The sequence below is a fragment of the Mobula hypostoma genome, chromosome 27 (assembly GCF_963921235.1).
Source record: "Mobula hypostoma chromosome 27, sMobHyp1.1, whole genome shotgun sequence".
NCBI lineage: Eukaryota > Metazoa > Chordata > Chondrichthyes > Myliobatiformes > Myliobatidae > Mobula > Mobula hypostoma.
In genome coordinates, this window is record NC_086123.1 from 17,842,195 (window position 1) to 17,860,613 (window position 18,419).

Below are 18,419 nucleotides of genomic sequence, written 5' to 3' on the forward strand. Positions count from 1 at the left end.
GCTGTTGTGTGCTGGGGCAGCAGGCTGAGGGTAGCAGACACCAACAGAATCAACAAACTCATTCGTAAGGCCAGTGATGTTGTGGGGATGGAACTGGACTCTCTGACGGTGGTGTCTGAAAAGAGGATGCTGTCCAAGTTGCATGCCATCTTGGACAATGTCTCCCATCCACTACATAATGTACTGGGTGGGCACAGGAGTACATTCAGCCAGAGACTCATTCCACCGAGATGCAACACAGAGTGTCATAGGAAGTCATTCCTGCCTGTGGCCATCAAACTTTACAACTCCTCCCTTGGAGGGTCAGAGATCCTGAGCCAATAGGCTGGTCCTGGACTTATTTCCTGGCATAATTTACATATTACTATTTAACTATTTATGGTTTTATTACTATTATTATCTTTGGAGCAACCGTAACGAAAACCATAGTCATAGTCATACTTTATTGATCCAGGGGGAAATATATATATAGTGCTAATATATAATTTACATATATTAGCACAGTATAATAACATTATATTCACATATAATTTATATCTAATTACACTGTTTACAAAGAATTTTCATAAAATGACAAAATAAATGCCATTTTCTAACAATTAGATCAATTCACAAATTAGTTTGAAAAACTTTATGACAGTGAAGCTGAGGAATGCACCATGCACCAGAATTTGTTTACTTGTATTTATAGACAAGACAGGCATGGTGTTGTATATTTGAATCCCCAAGTTACTGAAACATAATTCACCCTCACGTTCGGCCTCAATCAGCTAAACTTTTGACACAGTGGGTCACATTATTCCCCTCAAGCACCATCTAACAGGGTAGAAACTCACCGGCTGCTATTATCCTTTCCTATTCCCTTGCAGACAAAGAGTCACTGACCATGGGCAACCTCGCCCTTCACGCACCCCCTGCTGGTGTTTCCCAACGACCTAGGTCATGCTTCACACCTAATTCTCACTCCCCCCCCCCTCCCGCAAAGTGCACACTGACTCAATAAAAAAGCAAAAAGCTGCAGAAGCCGGAAATCTGAGGAGGGAGAAAAGATTAGTTTTATAAAGGTCAACACCGAACTCCACCTTGTCACCACTCTTTCCGCTCCTCCAATCACTTATCTGTCAGACTGAAAGGAATGTTGCTCTGGGTATTGGGAAAACCAAACCTTCTAATCCCATCACAAACTGCACTCCTTGGTCGTGAACGTCATCTCTCTCCCTAGCAATGTCAGGTAGTGAACTAACTAACTAACCATCTTAGCATGTTTGAAAATTCTTACGGGGCCAGACTGTATACCAGTGCCACCTTTAAAATTACTTTCATCTATATAACACCTACATACCTCCATGGCCAATCCTTAGTTCTTTTACTGAACACTTTTCCTCAGGGCAGCACAGTAGTGTAGTGGCTAGCACAACGCTTTACAGTACCAGTGACCCAGGTTCAACACTCAGCACAGCCAGTAAGGAGTTTGTACATTCTCCCCGTGACTGCGTGGGTTTTCTCCGGGCTCTCCAGTTTCCTCCTATAGTCCAAAGACATACTGGTTTGTGGGTTAACTGGTTGTTGTAAATTGTCCTGTGATAAGGCTAAGATTAAATCGGGGGGTTGCTGGGCGCATAACTAACTCGAAGGGCCGGAAAAGCCGATTCAGTGTTGTACGTCAAACAAATAAATAAAAATCTCCATTGCTTCAAGGCAAGACTGCTAAATCATATGTGGACAGCCTCCTACACTGCCCTTGGGAATCAGAGATCATCCAAAACTGTGCTAACTCACAACTCGATCAATGTCCCTCGGCTCACTGGCCCATAATGTCTTCTGGCTAAACAATACCACACAGTCATTATTCTTGATTAGAAAGTCTCTCCTGGCCTCATTATTCTCCAGTTCTAGCCCAATCATCAAGATCTGCTCTCCTTCTATCCAAACTTGTTAACTACTATTTATTTGCTTGGCTGTTGGCAGCTGGGCCATCGGCTACCATGAACCAAGGATCTAAAGCAGGAGTTCCCAACCTTTGTTATGCCATGGACCAATACCAAGAAGTAAGGGATTCCGTGGACTCCAGGTTGGGAGCCTTGAATTCCCTGCTCCTCTTTTTTCCCCCCCACTGAATCTCTCAAACTCCACCCAAGTTTCTAGTCATCAGTCTTTACACTCAGAGGCCACTTTATCAGGTAAGGAGTGGTCTAATAAAGTGGCCTTCTGCTTTATGTGATCTTCTGCTGCTGTAGCCCATCCACTTCAATGTGTTGTGCATTCAGAGATGCTCTTCTGCACACCACTGTTGTAACATGTGGCTTTCTGAGTTACTATCGCGCTGCTGACAACTGGAACCAGTCTGGCCGTTCTCCTCGGACCTCTTTCAGTAACAAGACGTCTTCACCCACAGAACTTCTGCTCACTGGATGTTTCTTGTTTCTTGTACTATTCTCTGTAAACTCGACTGGTAGCGCAAAGTTCTAAGGTTCTGTTGTCTTAGACATGATAGGGGAGGAGTTATTAAAGAGGGAGGGGTGGAATTACTAGTCAGGGAAAATGTCACGGCAGTGCTCAGGCAGAACAAGCTGGAGAGCTTGTCGTCTGAGGCTATATGGGTGGAACTGAGGAATAAGAAAGGGGTGACCACATTAATGTGATTATATTATAGACCATCCACCAGTCCATGGGATTTAGAGGAGCAAATTTGGAGAGAGATCACTGTTGCAAAAAAAATAAGGATGTGATAAAAAGGTGTTTTTAACTTTACAAGCACTGACTGGGGCTCCCATATTGTAAAAGAGCTGGAAAGGTTAGAGTTTGTGAAATAGGTTCAGCAACATTTCCTTAATCAATACATACAGGTCCCAACTAGAGAGAGTGCAATACTAGATCTCCTATTAGGGAATGTGACAGGGCAGGCGACAGAAGTTTGTGTAGGGGAACACTATGCATCTTGTAATCATAATGGCATTCTGGGCCTCCATTGATTTACTAAGAGCAAAAGGATAGCAAGGGGACAAAATTGGCCCTCTGAAAGATCAGAGTGGTTGTCAATGCATCGAGCCAAAAGAGATGGGGAAGAGCTTAAATGGACTTTTTGCATCTGTATTTAATCAGGAGATGAGCAGAGTCCACAGAGGTGAGGCCAAGCAGCAGTGAGGTCATGGTCCCATTAGAGATTACGGAGGAGGAGGTGTTTGTTGTCTTGAGGGAAATTAAGGTGGATAAATCCCCAGGGCCTGACAAGGTGTTCTCTCGGACCCTGTGGGCGGCAAGTGCAGAAACTGCAGGGACCCGAGCAGAGATATTTAAAACGTCCTCAGCCACAGGTGAGTGTAATAGAACAAGGGGATCTGGAAATCAGATTCATAATTCCTTGAAAGTGCATCACAGGGTCATTAAAAAAAGATTTTGGCATATTGGCCTTCATAGATCAAAGTATTGAATACAGGAGTTGGGATGTTACGTCGGAGTAGCAGAAGACGCCTGGGAGGCCCAGTTTGGATATTATGTGCAGTTTTGGTCACCTACATACAGAAAATGTATGAATAAGATTGAAAAGGTGCAGAGAAAATGGACAAGAATGCTGCCGGGACTTGAGGGCCTGAGTTACTGGGAAAGGTTGAGTAGGTTGGGACTTTATCCCCTGGAGCGTAGGAGAATGAGGGGAGATTTGATAGGGGTATGGAAAATTATGAGTAGGGTAAATGCAAGCAGGCTTTTTTTCCGCTGAGGTTGGATGAGATTCAGATTAAAGGTCATGAGTTAAGGGTAAAAGGTGAAATGCTTAAGGAGAACATGAGGGGGAGCCTCTTCACTCAGAAGGTGGTGAGAATAAGGATCGAGGTGGCATCAACAATCATTCCACGATCAAAGTTACTTAGATTACATTTTTTCCCCATTCTGATGGTTGGTCTGATCAACAAATGAACCTCTTGACCATGCCAGCATGCTTTAATGCACTGAGGTGCTGCCACGTGATTGGCTGATTAGATATCTGCATTAACGAAGTGTACAGGTGTCCTTAATAAAGCAATCAGTGAGCGTACATTTACCCGTGTGGCTCATTATCAATCTTTACAGCGGAGCATTCTGGGATGTTCCAAAGATGCACTTCTCATGTTACAGACTCAGTATAAAGACATTGTCACCTTTCTTAGCAAGCTTAATGTTGGATTTGGAAAATGATTCCTTCTGAAAGACTTCGGATGGAATTGATCTCACTACGTTTAAAACCATTAGTGGAAGAATATGCTGTGGAAGAATGAGTGTGCTTGCATTTCAACTTCCTTACATGTATTAGTGACAGCTCCCCTGATGATAAGGGGTCGGATAGATTTATTGAAATATATATGCTCTGTGCCCGCTAATATGAAGAACTGATAAGCAAGGCTTTGGGCCTACTCCAGGCTTCTCTGGGGCTCGGATCTGAGGACTCAATTTGGTTCGGAATGCTGTTGTTCACTTCAATTGTTTACACGGTGTGTGTTTCTTTCCCCCTTTCTCTTGCACATCGGGTGTTGGTCTTTTATTTTCTTCCCTTTAATTGGGTTCTTTCGGGTTTCTTGCTACATGGCTGCCTGTAAGCAAACAAATCTCAAGGTCGTATAATTTCTATATCTTTTGATAATAAATGTACTTTGAATCTTGAACTAAAGACTGCAGATGCTGAAAGGCCTTAGCAGTTCAGGCAAAAGGGGTAGGTGAGCGAGACCCCTGCGTCAGCACTGAGAGGGAGAAGGAGAAGGTTGCCAATATAGATGACTGGGTGGGGAGAGGGTACAGTGGGACAGAGGCTGATACATGAATAATAGAGACGGACGAAGAGCAAATGGAACCAGGTGGGGTGAGAGGTGAACAATGAGAGAAGAAACACGGTAGGCAGGCAATATATGTGGAAAGAGAGCGCAGCGGGTGTCGGTTACCTGATATTGGAAAATGCAGATGCTCATAGCATTGGGTTATCAGCTGCTCAAGCAGAACATAAGATATTGCTCTTCCAGTTTGTGTTTGGCTTCTCTACAGCTGAGGAGAAGATGGAGGGCAGACAAGTCAATGTGGGAATGGGAAGGAGAGTTAAGATGGCATGCAACCAGAAGATGTACTACATGACGTCACGTTGACTGTCATAATCTCTGGTTCATCCTTGGCCTGGGTTGTTAACTGATTTTTTTAAAAAAGAGGCAGCATAATTTCACTGTGTCCTCCGACTTGAATTAAAATCTTGACAAGATGGCTAGCTCAAGGCCTTTCATAATCCCCTTCATCCATCAGCAAGCAGCGTTAATGGCTATTGATCGGTTTGCAGAAGGCTGTGGCATATTTATCATGTTATGAAGGAATTGATTTGAAGAGACTCCAGAAAATTGTCCGATAAGTGAATTAAAGGTTAAAAAGGCTTTCAATGGAATCTATATAGATCTTAATCTATTGCTGTGATTGCTTTGTACAATAAATTGTTTAATCATTAATGCCTTGAAACTCCTTAAGTGTGCTCCTGCACCACAGAAGCTTCAAAAAGGCAGCATTATTATTAAGGGCCCCCCATCACCCAGCTCGTGCCTCATTCTCATTGCTTTCATCCGCAAGGAGGTACAGAAGCCCGAAGGCTCACACTCAATGATTCAGGAACAGCTTCTTCCCCCTGCCATCCGGTTTCTGAACGGACATCGAACCCATGAACACTACCTCACTACTTTCTTATTTCTATTTTTGCATTGCTTACAAATATATACACATGCATACATATCTACACACGCCAGTGATATTAAACCTGATCGTGATTCAGCAGGGCTCCCAGATGACTCATATTCAGACTACATTCCTTTTTAGAGTTATACCAGTCTCCACCCAGGAAAAAACTTTCACAAAACCTCCAGGCTAAAGGTTGACAAGTTATCACCATTCCATCGTTGGGCAGATCAACTGGTAACCCCATCAAGTTGAGTAACCCCTGCAACAGATCCCACAAACGCTGATATGCAAGTTGCATCATTTAAAAAGTACGTCAGCTTTATTTTTCGGTTTGGTGGTTCGAGAATGAACTTCACTGTTATGGGCTCAGAATAATCAAATCTTTCAATCCTCAGAGATTGACAGCATCCCTGTTTAGTGGAACGCACACAAAATGCTGGAGGAACTCGGCAGGTCGGGCAGCATCTGTGGGAGTGAATAAACAGTCAATGCCTCTGGCCGAGATCCTTCTTCAGGACTGCAAAGGAAGGGGGGAGACTGAAAAGGAGAGGGGAAGGAGGTGACAGGTGGTCAGGTGGGTGGGGAAGGTGAAGGGCTAGTAGGGAAGAAATCTGATGGGAGAGGAGAGTGGACAGCAGGAGAAAGAGAAGGAGGAGGGGACCCGGGGGAAGGGATAGGCAGATGAGAAGAGGTAAACAGCCAGAGTGGGGAATAGAAGAAGAGGGGAGGGGGAGGGGTGGGAAAATTAGCGGAATTTATTGCCTAACTATCTCTGTTAAATTATGTTTTTTCATCTTTCAGAGATGCAAGCATGTATAAGTAACAAAACCTCTTGCACTTTGCATTCACAATTTCTACTCCATTAGAGACAAGGCCACACATTGCATCCAGAGAAAGTTAAAATCTCTCTCAAATCCCATGGTTAGATCCTTCAGCAAGAGCTCCAAAGGACCATGTACATTATCCATCGCTTCAAGTGACTTATTGCAACAGTGCACCGCATCCAAATTCCAGACAAGCAAATGGGAAGATCTGACACTGTCTTAGAGCTGCCAGTCTTACTTACCAATCAACATGGCCTACCAAGTTCTGATCACAATGTTTCAGCAAAAGAAATCCATATCTACGAAGATCAAGTTGTCAAGATTCAATATTAAACAAATAAGGGGAGGCAAACTCTTGTCTAGAAATAGGATTTCATCTTTTTTTTTGCTGTCTGAACCACATGCACTCGTACTCAGTCAGAACCTGCACAAATTTGTGAATCAGCCAAATGTACTGTAAGCTCAGTGCTACAATACCTTACATCCCAAACCCTACTTAACTACAGTAGCTGGGCAGTCCGCAACTGGACAAAAACTTGGCAACTGTATGTATATGGCATGTAATTGCTACTTGGAATGGTTAGTTGGAGAACTTTAAAACCATCGCTGCACTAGTGGTTGTTGTGGAGAAGCTGCTTGTGTCTTCACATTGGGGACACTAGTAAAATCTAATTACTATAAATAGGCTACTTTAAAATAGAGTTCTATTTATTTATCAGTTTAAATATTGACTAAGTTTGTCGGTTTAGAGTGAAAACTACTGTCAAGTAGGGGACCGTGCACAATTCTGATTTGATGGAGACAGACATGAGAGTACGAAGGAACATCTGGAAAACTTCTGAAATGCCTGCTTCTCTGCCGCTGCTACTGTGTGGTAACCGGAATCTCCGGAGCAGGAGGCCCCAAATCCTCGGCTTTGCTTGTTTCAGCGGCCGGGGCTAGGTCAAAGGCGCTCGGCAGAGGATGGCACTCGGGAGGCTGTATCGGAGGGGCTATCAGAGGCTCAAAATTTTCGGACGGATGGACTCAGTGTCAGCTGTGGTCGGCTGCTTCCAAGGCATCGGCAAGTTGACGGTGCCTGGAGGTTTATGGCAGGGAGTTTCTCCCTTTTGCCGCCTGCTATTGGGGACTCGGGAGTCGATTGACTCAGGGACTTTGAGACTTTATGTACCGTGCCCATGGTTTGTTCTTCATCAAATTATGGTATTGCTTTGCACTGCTGTAACTATATGTTATAATTATGTGGTTCTGTCAGTGTTAGTCTTTGGTTTGTCCTGTTTTCTGTGATATCACTCCGGAGAAACATTGTATCATTTCTTAATGCATGAATGCATTTCTAAATGACAATAGAAGAGGACTGAGTGTTCTCATAATCTAATCTAAATCATAATCTAAAACTGGGATTACACTGCAGGCATGGAAGTCCCGTGGCAACAGGTCTACAATAGGCACAGCTCTCTGATGTTAAGGTCTCAATACATTTACCTGGACATCAACCAAATAGCAAAATCCCCTCTAACTCAAAGAAAATGCCCATCACTGACTGCATCATTGGCCATAATTAGAGTGCACTCATATTCTGATACTTAAGGTCATTGACACATCGGTAGATGCCAGGTCAGATCAGATATGCTTCAGAGCAGGATGACAGACGGTTACCACTCAGTCTTACCTTCATCTCCGCTTCCCTTTTGGCTTCTTCCATGGCAAATTCAAGCTCTTGTTTTGTACGGGCCACTTCCTCTCGAGTTTGCTGTGTAACTGTCAACTGCTTCGATGTCTCAGCACTCTGCATGTATCAAACAAAGAAAGGATAGAGATTTGATCCCTCTCCTATTCTAATATTATACTTTAGTTTACTCTCTATCCAGTGTAAACTGCATTGCGCAACAGAGAGATCTATGGATAACTATTTTATCATTCGGGTGCTAATCATAATTAACTTTATCATGGATACTAGAAACTCGTAAAACTCGGGACAAATCATGCAGACTTCAGAAAGAGGAGAACAAGGGAACACAAACCAATCCTCACAGAGGGATCAGAAGTAGGGAGAGTAAGCAATCTCAACTTCCTGGGCGTCAATATCTTTGAGAACCTAACCTGGGCGCAACGTATTGATGCAGCTACAAAGAAGGCTGGACAGCAGATATATTTCACTCGGAGTATGAGGAGATTTGGTTTGTCAACTAAAATACTCGAAAACTTCTACAGATGTACTGTGGAGAGCATTCTGACTGGCTGCATCACTGTCTGGTATGGAGGGTGGGGGGGCGGGTTGCTACTGCGCAAGGTCCAAGCAAGTTGTAAAATTAGTCAAGCTCCATCATGGTACCAGTCTCCGAATTATTGAAGACACCCTCAAGGAGCGGAGCCTTAGGAAGGCAGCATCCACTACCCAGGACATGCCCTCTTCTCACTATTTCCATCAGGTAGGAGATACAGAAGCCTGAAGGCACACACTCATCAATTCAGGAACAGCTTCTCCCCCTCTGCCATCCGGTTTCTAAATGGACAAAGAACCCATGAACACTAACTCATTACTTTTTTATTTCTGGTTTTTGCACTAACTTAACTATTTAATAGACACATATATTCTTAATGTAACTCAGGTTTTTTTGTTCTCCATATTTAGCTCTGTTTTCATTGTACTGCTAACACAAAGTTAACAAATTCCACGACATATGCTGATGGTATTAAACCTGATTCTGAAATAGAACACAAACAAACACTTCCTTTTGCACCACTGAAAAAGGCATGAAAATATACTACATTGCAAGAGCCATACGTATTCGACCCCAGGTTTGTCTTCCTTCTGTCACCAGTCGACCATCTCTGCTGCCTCTTGTCCCTGTCACAACAGTCGCAAATATTGATGCTTTGCACACCGGTAGTAATGGGGCCAATATGGTGGTCAGTTCGGTTAAAGAGTAACAAGGGCACCAGTTCGAGTTTCCATTATTGTTGCTGTAGAATGCTTCAGCCAGGAAAGAATTTGTAGAGTGAGATCGGGTTTCGCCCATTGCAAGGTCAAACAGTTTGTTGAAACTCAGCATAAATACAGAGCAACATACATCAAAGTTGCTGGTGAACGCAGCAGGCCAAGCAGCATCTATAGGAAGAGGCGCAGTCGACGTTTCAGGCCGAGACCCTTCGTCAGGACAGAGGTTGCTTTTTGCCAAGTTTATGAAGCAGGCCAATTCGATTCAAAAATCTAGAAGTTGCTGAATTGACTAAGTTTTTGAAACTTCCACCATGGAGTGGAAATCAGAATTAACCCTCCAGGTGAACGATCCTTCATCAGGATTAGGAGATGAAAGTCCAAAAAGAGAGGTGGAATGAAAAAGAGGAATGCCTGCGTCCGTGTGGAGGTGAGGAGACAGATGGCAGAAGAATGGTGCTGATAAGAAGTGGGTGCTGAGAGCTTGTTTATAGTAACTAATGTGTTGTGGACATGTGAAGAGAGAGCAAGCATAAGAGCGAGAAACTGTACAAGATCCAGAGATGGAGGCGGCTTCTAGAAAAGCCCAGCAGGCCAGGCAGTATCTGGAGTGGAGAAAAAAAACTGGCATACAGTATCACAACTGGCCAGTGATTGAAAGAATATTAAAAAACTACTAATGCTGGAAGACTGAAACAATGATGATACTGGATACACTGAGCTGGCTTGAGAATTTGTCTCTTCATTGACTCAGGACCTTTGAAGTTGTTGATGGTCAGTCTACCAGTCATCGTGATCAGCAGAAGCTGCAGATTAATCTGCTGATCCTTCCCAATTATCCAAGAGCTTCCTTAAGCAAGGGACAGGAAACAATAGAAAATAGAGCTGGTGATCAGCATCAGAGCACTAATGAGTTTCCATTGGCAGCACAGGCTGGGCTGGGCGTTGACAGTAATATGTGGGTAAGGCTACACCATATTGTAGGGTCACAGACCTTCAAACCTCTGAAGTACCTTTGAATGTCTTACTGCAAGACAGACAGTATGTAAAAGAAAGCAGTTATCATTTCAACAATGATTTTAGTTCATCCAAATCCATTATGGTTCTGGATTTTTGACTGAAAATAATTCTGGACCTTTAGTACCACACACACACACAAAGTATTGGTGGAACTCAGCATGTTGGGCAGCATCTGTGGAAATGAATAATTAATCAACGTTTAAAGCCAAGACACTTCTAAAACTGAAAAGGAAAGGGGATGATGCCAGAATAAAAAGGTCTTTCATCATACTGAACGCAAACACGAGGAATTCTGCAGATGCTGGAAATTCAAGCAACACACATCAACCCTGACGAAGGGTCTCGGCCTGAAATGTCGACTGTACCTCTTCCTAGAGATGCTGCCTGGCCCGCTGCGTTCACCAGCAACTTTGATGTGTGTTGCTTCATCATACTGAAACTATGTTTGTATCATGGACCTGGATTTGGTATTGACTACTTATGCTGCACCAAAACCTCTCAGATTTCAACTGACACTACTTTGCAGGCTGCTGTTTGACACTATTCTAGAGAAAAGGAATCCAGCTGGAGGATGAACCACTTGATCTAACTTACTCCCTTTGCAAATAGAATAACAACACATTTTACTCAGTCGTTGGATGAGTAGATTTTACTGCAGTTCAAAGAAAACCTTGTAAACTCGGACTAGTTTGCTAGGAAATTATTAGCAGCAGCATAGTGTGTACAGGTGATTATAGGAAGCCTTGATCAGCCTGGGCAAAAGCTGGTACAGAAATTAAAGCAGAAAATGCCGGAAATACTTAGTAGGGCAACTAAGAGCTGTGGGCAGAGAAAACGATTTAACGTGTCAAATCAATGCACGTTCATCAGAACTAGAAACAAGAGAGACAGGTTTATTTCTGAGGTTTCCAGACTGAGTAGAGGAATGATGGCAAGATGAACATCAATGAAGCACAAATGGAAAGAAATGAACAGTTCTCTTCAATGCTTGGGTCCACAGCCAGATAATTGCTAGAAAGAGATAGATAGATCAAGCAAGTGGGCCTCAGCATGAGATCTTAACTTCAATGCATTGAAATATTTTAGTTTAAGACGGTAATCGCTAAAGAACAATGTTATTTAAAGCATGCTACTCAACCTAGTGCTTAACCTTGAATATTGACCAAATTGTTGAAAAGATTCAGCCACTTTTACGTCCTGATCCACTAGCATGTTTACCTATTAGAAGTGTATTAATGCTTGTATATCGCTAATTTTGTCTGGCCAATAAAGTTAAAACCAATATTCTCCTCAAAGATTTGCAGACTTTTTGTCTACCATCTGACAATGCCTGGCTCCTGGGCTTGGGGGGGAAGGAAGGTGAGAATCTGGTGCCTTGCTCCAGCAGTTGGAAATTTCACCATCCACTGCAATAACTGATTGGTTGATCGTTGGCACATGTACCAAGGTAGTGTGGAAAAACTCTGTTTAGCCTGCCATCGTACTGAGCATTTCACCACAGCAGTACGTTGAGGTAATACAAGGGAAAAGCAATAACAGAACGCAAAATGTAGCTACTCCAATTCAGAGAAAGGGCAGTGCAGGAAGAAAAAAAGGTGAGATTCGTGAGGAGGTCAGGGACCCCATCTATTGTACAACAGGTCAGTTCATTGTCTTATAACAGCTGGATGTTCTTGAACCTGGCAGTATGTTCTTTCCAGTTTTTGTATCTCCTGCCCAAACGAAAGGAGTTTGAGAGAGAGTCACGAAGAAGGTCCTCGGCTGTTTACTCTTTAACTCTTGCCTGACCTGCTGAGTTCCTCCAGCATTCTGTGTGTGTTGTCTTGGATTTCCAGTATCTGCAGATTTTCTCGTGTTTGTGAGGAGGAGTGCCTAGGGTGGGAGAGTCTATGATCATGTTGGCCTCTTTTCTGAGTCAGCGAGAAGTATAGACAGGAGTCCATAAGACCAAAAGACGTAAGAGCAGAATTAAACCACTTGGCCCATTCCATGGCTGATTTTTTATCCCCCTCAAGCACTTTCTCCTGCCTTCTCCCCGTAGCCTTTGACACACAGACTGATCAAGAACCTATCAACCCCTGCTTTAGATACACTCAATAACTTGGCCTCCACAGCTATCTGTGGCCATGAATTCCACAGATTTACCCCTCTCTGGCTTATGACATTCTTCCTCATTTCCAATCTAAATGGACGTCCCTCTGTTCTGAAGCTATGCCCTTTGGTCTTGGACTCACCAACAACAGGAAACATCCTCTCCACATCCACTCTGTCTAGGCCTTTAAGTATCCTTCTAAGCTCCAATGAGTACAAGCCCAGAGCCGTCAACCACTCTTCATACTTTAACCCATTCATTCCTGGGATTATCCATATGAACCCCCTCTGGACCATCTCCAATGCCAGCACATCTTTTCTGAGAGAAGGGGCCCCAAACTGTTCACAATATTCCAAGTGTGGTCTGACCAATGCATTATAAAGCCTCTGCATCACATCATTGCCCTTTTATTCCAGTCCTCTTGAAATGAACACCAGTGTTGCATATACCTTCCTCACCACCAAATCAACCTGCAAGTTAACCTTTAGTGAACACTGCACAAATACTCCCAAGTTGCTTTACTTTTCTGATTTTTGACTTTTCTTCCCATTTAGAAAATAGTCTAAACCTTTGGTCCTTCCACCAAAGTGCATGACCATATACTTCCCGACACAACATTTCATCTGCCATTTCTTTTCCTTTCCCATTCTCCCAATCTAACTAAGTCCGTCAGCTGACCTCAACACTACCTACCCCTCCACCTATCTTTGTATCATCTGCAAACCTGGTCACAACACCATCAATTACGTCATTCAAATCATTGACATATAACGTGAAAAGATGCGGTTCCAACACCAAAACCTGCAGAACACCACTCGCCACCAGCAGCCAACTAGAAGAGGAAACGAGTCCATGGAGGGAAGGTTGTTTTTCATGATGGATTAAGTTGTGTTTGTAACACTTGGCAGTTTCTTGCTGTCTTGAACAAAGCAGTTGCCATACCAAGCTTTGAGGCTACCTATTGTGCACCTAGAAACTGGATAAACGTGTTTTGAGTCATCTGTAGTTTCCAGAGATTTCCTCTGGGGACCAAAACCTGTACAAACTCAAGTCTGACAACGTCAAGTTTCAAGCTTGGTTCTCTGCACAGGCAGTAAAGAACGTGGCCCTGAGATTTGATTCCATGTGTTGATGCATTAGAAGGCAGTGAGATGTGTGTCAGCACTTTAATTCTCTAGGAAGAACTTAGAATAAGACAAATAGTTCAACTGACATTTCTTACCACACCCAAGCAATTAACACACATTACACAAATTTCACATTGTAAACCAGCTGGTTGAACCAAACATGCACCACCCCACCTAGTACAGCAGCTTCTGGGCAAGTTTTAATAGGTGCATATTCAGAAATTGACCTTATAACCCAGCCTCAAATGTTTTCAACATCAACAAATCCCAGAAAGCAGCTTTGGAAGGCAAATTTGGTCCCATTTCCAAACCTGTTCCGATTTCAATAGTGCAAGGAAAACATTTATTTTCAAGTAGTTGCTGCAAAGATTGGTGAAAAAATATCCAGACCACTATGAAACATCCGTAACATGTATACAAATTTCCAGCTATTCCAAGAAAATCAATGTAGCATGCCTGAATGATTGGCGCCCTGTCGTGCTCACCTAAATTATAAGCAAATGCTTTGAAAGGCTGGTTAAAGACTACACCTGCGGCATGCTACCACCCACACTGGACCCCCTGCAATTCGCCTACCAACAAAGTCACAGCACTACACACCGTCCTCACTCACCTGGAGGAGAGGGATGCATACGTTAGAATGCTGTTCCTGGACTGCAGTTCGGCATTCAACACCATAATTCCCTCCAGACTTGACAGGAAGCTCAGAGACCTCGGCCTGCACCCCACCTTGTGCAGCTGGATCCTGGACTTCCTATCGGATTGCCGACAGGATGGGCTCCCTCTGACCTTCAACACAGATGACCCCCAGGGTTGTGTCCTAAGTCCCCTCCTCTGCTCCCTTTACACCCATGACTGTACTACCACACACAGCTCCAATCTGCTGATCAAATTTGCAGATGACACAACTTTGATCAGCTTTATTCCTATTGGTAATGAAACAGCCTGCAGAGGAGAGTTTGACACCCTGATACAATGGTGTCAGGATAACAACCTCTCTCTCAATGTCCAAAAAAACAGAAGGGCTGATTGTGGATTACGGGAGGAATGAAGACAGGCTCGGCCGGATCAACAGCAAAGAGTCTGCAGTTGAGAGGGTGAGTAGTTTCAAGTTCTTCGGTATACACATCACCGATGATCTCACCTGGACTGTACACACGGGCTGTGTGGCAAAAAAAAGCACAACAGTGTCTCTTCCACCTCAAACGTCTGAGAAAGTGCAGCATGAGCCCCCAGATCCGCAAGACCTTCTACACGGGCATCATTGAGAGCATCCTGACTGGCTGTATCACCACCTGATACAGGAACAGCACCAACCTTGATGGCTGGGCACTGCAGAGAGTGGTACAGACAGCCCAGCGCATCTGTGGATGTGAACTTCCCTCCAGTGAGGACATTTACAGCAGTAGGTGCAGAAAGAAGGCCCAGAAGATCAACGGGGACACCAGTCACCCCAACGGTAAACTGTTTCAGCTGCTTCTGTCTGGCAAATAGTACCGCAGCATTAAAGCCAGGACCTACAGGCTATGAGACAGCTTCTTTCTACAAGCCATTAGACTTATAAGTTCACTTGTCTGTACATTGCCAATGAGTCATAACGCAAAGATTTTTACTCCCTCATGTCGTGGGATGGATGTAAGATTTAAATAAATTCTAGTTTCTAACTTAAAGTCAAACACAACCAAGTGAGAGTAATCTCAGCCTCTTGTGAACCGGGATCACACTTTAAAGAAGGGACGAACTGCAAAAGGTTAATTACGAACAAGATGAGCAGAAGTCAAGCGCAAAATAATTTTGCTCATTTTGAAACGGACTGTGCTCAGCGAAACGCTCTTCCATACCTTTCTGAGGAGCTCCGCGTGAGTGTTGACAAGATCGCTGTGCTTTTCTTTCAGCTTATTGTAGCGCTGCTCATTCGCCTGCACTTTCTCTGTAAAAGCAATTTGAGTGACATTTACAGCAATACGGGACAGAACTGTTGATATATTGAGCCAATGTCTTGGCATACATATCTTCATTTATGAGAATTTTGTGAAATCTAAATTGCTTGCACTCTCAGAAAGATAACTAAATCCATAAATCCCTCTGCCATTCGATTTCAGAATGAAGATTGAATCCATGAATATTACCTCACTACTTTTTAATTTCTGTTTTTGCACTACTTGATTAATTTAACCATATATACATATGGTTAAATTAATCTATACATATATACACATATACATACACTTTCTGTAATTCAGTTTTTTTCTACATTATTATGTATTGCATTTTACTGCTGCTGCAAAGTTAACAAATATTACAACATATGCTGGTGTCATATTTATTCAGGCTCTGATTCTGATATCTCCAGCTCTCAGGTGAGCTATCAGTGGCAATGTGCACTGGCTGAAGAGAAAACAGATAATAAATGAGCACAGTTCGAAGTACATTTATTGTCAAAGTATGTTCACTATATACAACCTTGAGATTTGTCTCCTTGCAGGCAGCCACAAAGGAACCCAATAGAACCCGTTAGACATCGAACACCCAATGTGCAGAAAATAAAAACAAATCATACAAACAACAAAAGTAAATGAACTACTCTTCCGCTGTTCACCTGTTTGCAATTAAATAAAACATGCCAATAAATACATCACATATATTCTCACCATGGCAACGCTTCCAAGAACTAGTCACTACAAATAGCGTATTTGCAGAAGTAACATCAGGGTCGTTTACGTTCTCTGTGTCACTTGGCGCACAGGATTGTCTATTGATAAGGTGCATGCAGACAAGCACACACAATACACCAATTCCTTCATAAAGTTAGCCCCAAATTTCCGGTTATCGATGGCACGTAGATTTCTCTGCCATTTAATGCTTCCTTTGAGTAAGGTCATTTCTGTGACTCAGGGGGAATGAGAGCATCAATAGGGTAGGTTTGTAAAAGCCTGGAGACACTAATCCTACAATCATTAAACAGATAAGGTGGGTTGTTTCGACTGACAGGTGAGACTAGAACTAGGGGACATAGCCGCAAGATTCGGGGGAGTAGATTTAGGATGGAGATGAGGAGGAACTGCTTTTCCCAGAGAATGGTGAATCGGTGGAATTCTCTGCTCAGTAAAGCAGCAGAGGCTACCTCAGTAAATATATTTAAAACAAGGTTGGATAGAGTTTTGCATAGTAGGGGAATTAAGGGTTATGGGGAAAAGGCAGGTAGGTGGAGATGAGTCCATGGTCAGATCAGTCATGATCTAATTGAATGGTGGAGCAGGTTCAACGGACCAGATGGCCGACTCCTGCTCCTATTTCTTATGTTCTTATTCAAGATTATCATTCCCATCACAGACTAATGGTATATTTTTGCCTTGTAGAGGTCATGAAACCCAAGTACTATTCTGTACAGGAACAGGTTTCAGATGTATTAGTAATAGGACATTCATAAAGTAGGATCGAAACTTAAGCACTGGCTTAAAATGCAGAGTATTAATGAACGGGAGTGAAGAATTTGCAGGGATGGGTTAGATTATGGCAAAAATGCACAGAGCGTGGGCAGGAACTGGAATGACATTAATTAGGCCTCATTGTGGTGCCAATTGAATGGGAAAGTCCCGCCCATTGGATCAACGCCCTGATGCAGGCAGTATTTTTTTTCTTCTGAATGAACGTGTCAAGAATACAACTCACTCTCTGCCTCAACTAGCAAGAACTGTACTTTGTCCGTATCACCCTTCTGCTTCCGTAGGCTTTCCAGCTCATCACGCAGCTCTTCATTATCGACCAGTGCCTTTTGCTTGAGCTTGCGTGTTTCCTCCAGCTCCGTCTCCAGCACATTAATCTGGGCTTTCAATTGCGCAATGTACGTCTGGGCCTAGCAACAAGATAAAGCCAGCTGTAAATTCTGCAGATTTAAAATTTTTTTTAAAAAGGTCAAAACGCAAAAGATTCACTGTCAGCGTTCGTGCTTCCCATTCCTTTAATTACGATGTGCCAAATCTGACTGCACACACTGCAACCAAACGTCGACACGACTCTGATTATCAAACCTGAAGCTGGTGTCCCACACGGACGTCAGCCAGCTGGGCTTAATGCCCACAAAGTACTGTACCAACATTTACGTAGCAGTGCTCAAAGAAGGTAAAGTTTGCTTTGTGTTTATATTCTACATGATCCTCGTTATGGTTGGAATTCAACTTGCAATTTTTGGACTTCCATTTCCATATGACACCATGTGCCAGCAAGAGTAGTGGATGTTCACCTATCACAAAGTAAACTTTATATTTTTTAGGGAGAACTTTTCAATTCAACAGGGACATAAACTTGATATATGAAATCAGGTTTGGAGTGCAAATCTTGCTGGAAAATATCACACATTTTCCCCCCAAGTAGAACGATACTCCAAACCCGACACTGAAGTTATGTTCTGTCATTATCCAGGATGTCTCAAAATGTTCCACAACCTCTCGAAGAGCAATCACTATTGTTTTGCTGTTTTGTACAGCAATGCATCCCACATAGCAATCAGAGGGCCAAACAGGTAATGCTGTTTTGGTGACATTAGCTGGAACTGTGTGGACTGAAATAAAGTTGAGAAGCACAAAATATTTGCAAATTGACCGAACACACCTGAAGACTTGGCTGAGCACCACAGTCAAAAGATGGCACCTTCACCAATGCTGCGGTCTTTTGTTTCTGCCCTATATTAAGCCTGATCGTGTCAGAAACACGGGCATCCATGTGTGCCTTCTGTA

General features: G+C 43.2%; 1 protein-coding gene across 2 annotated transcripts in view; it reads right to left on the reverse strand.

Moving 5' to 3' along the window:
* The window catches only part of LOC134338457 (huntingtin-interacting protein 1-related protein-like), a 138,183-nt gene that overhangs the window by 22,394 nt on the left and 97,370 nt on the right, over positions 1-18,419 (reverse strand). For both annotated transcript variants that reach the window (XM_063034276.1, XM_063034277.1), the window contains exons 14-16: positions 17,356-17,539; positions 15,525-15,613; positions 8,176-8,292 (exon numbers count right to left, since the gene is read on the reverse strand). In XM_063034276.1, the coding sequence (XP_062890346.1) occupies positions 8,176-8,292; positions 15,525-15,613; positions 17,356-17,539 (390 nt within the window). The remainder of the gene's footprint in view (positions 1-8,175; positions 8,293-15,524; positions 15,614-17,355; positions 17,540-18,419) is intronic.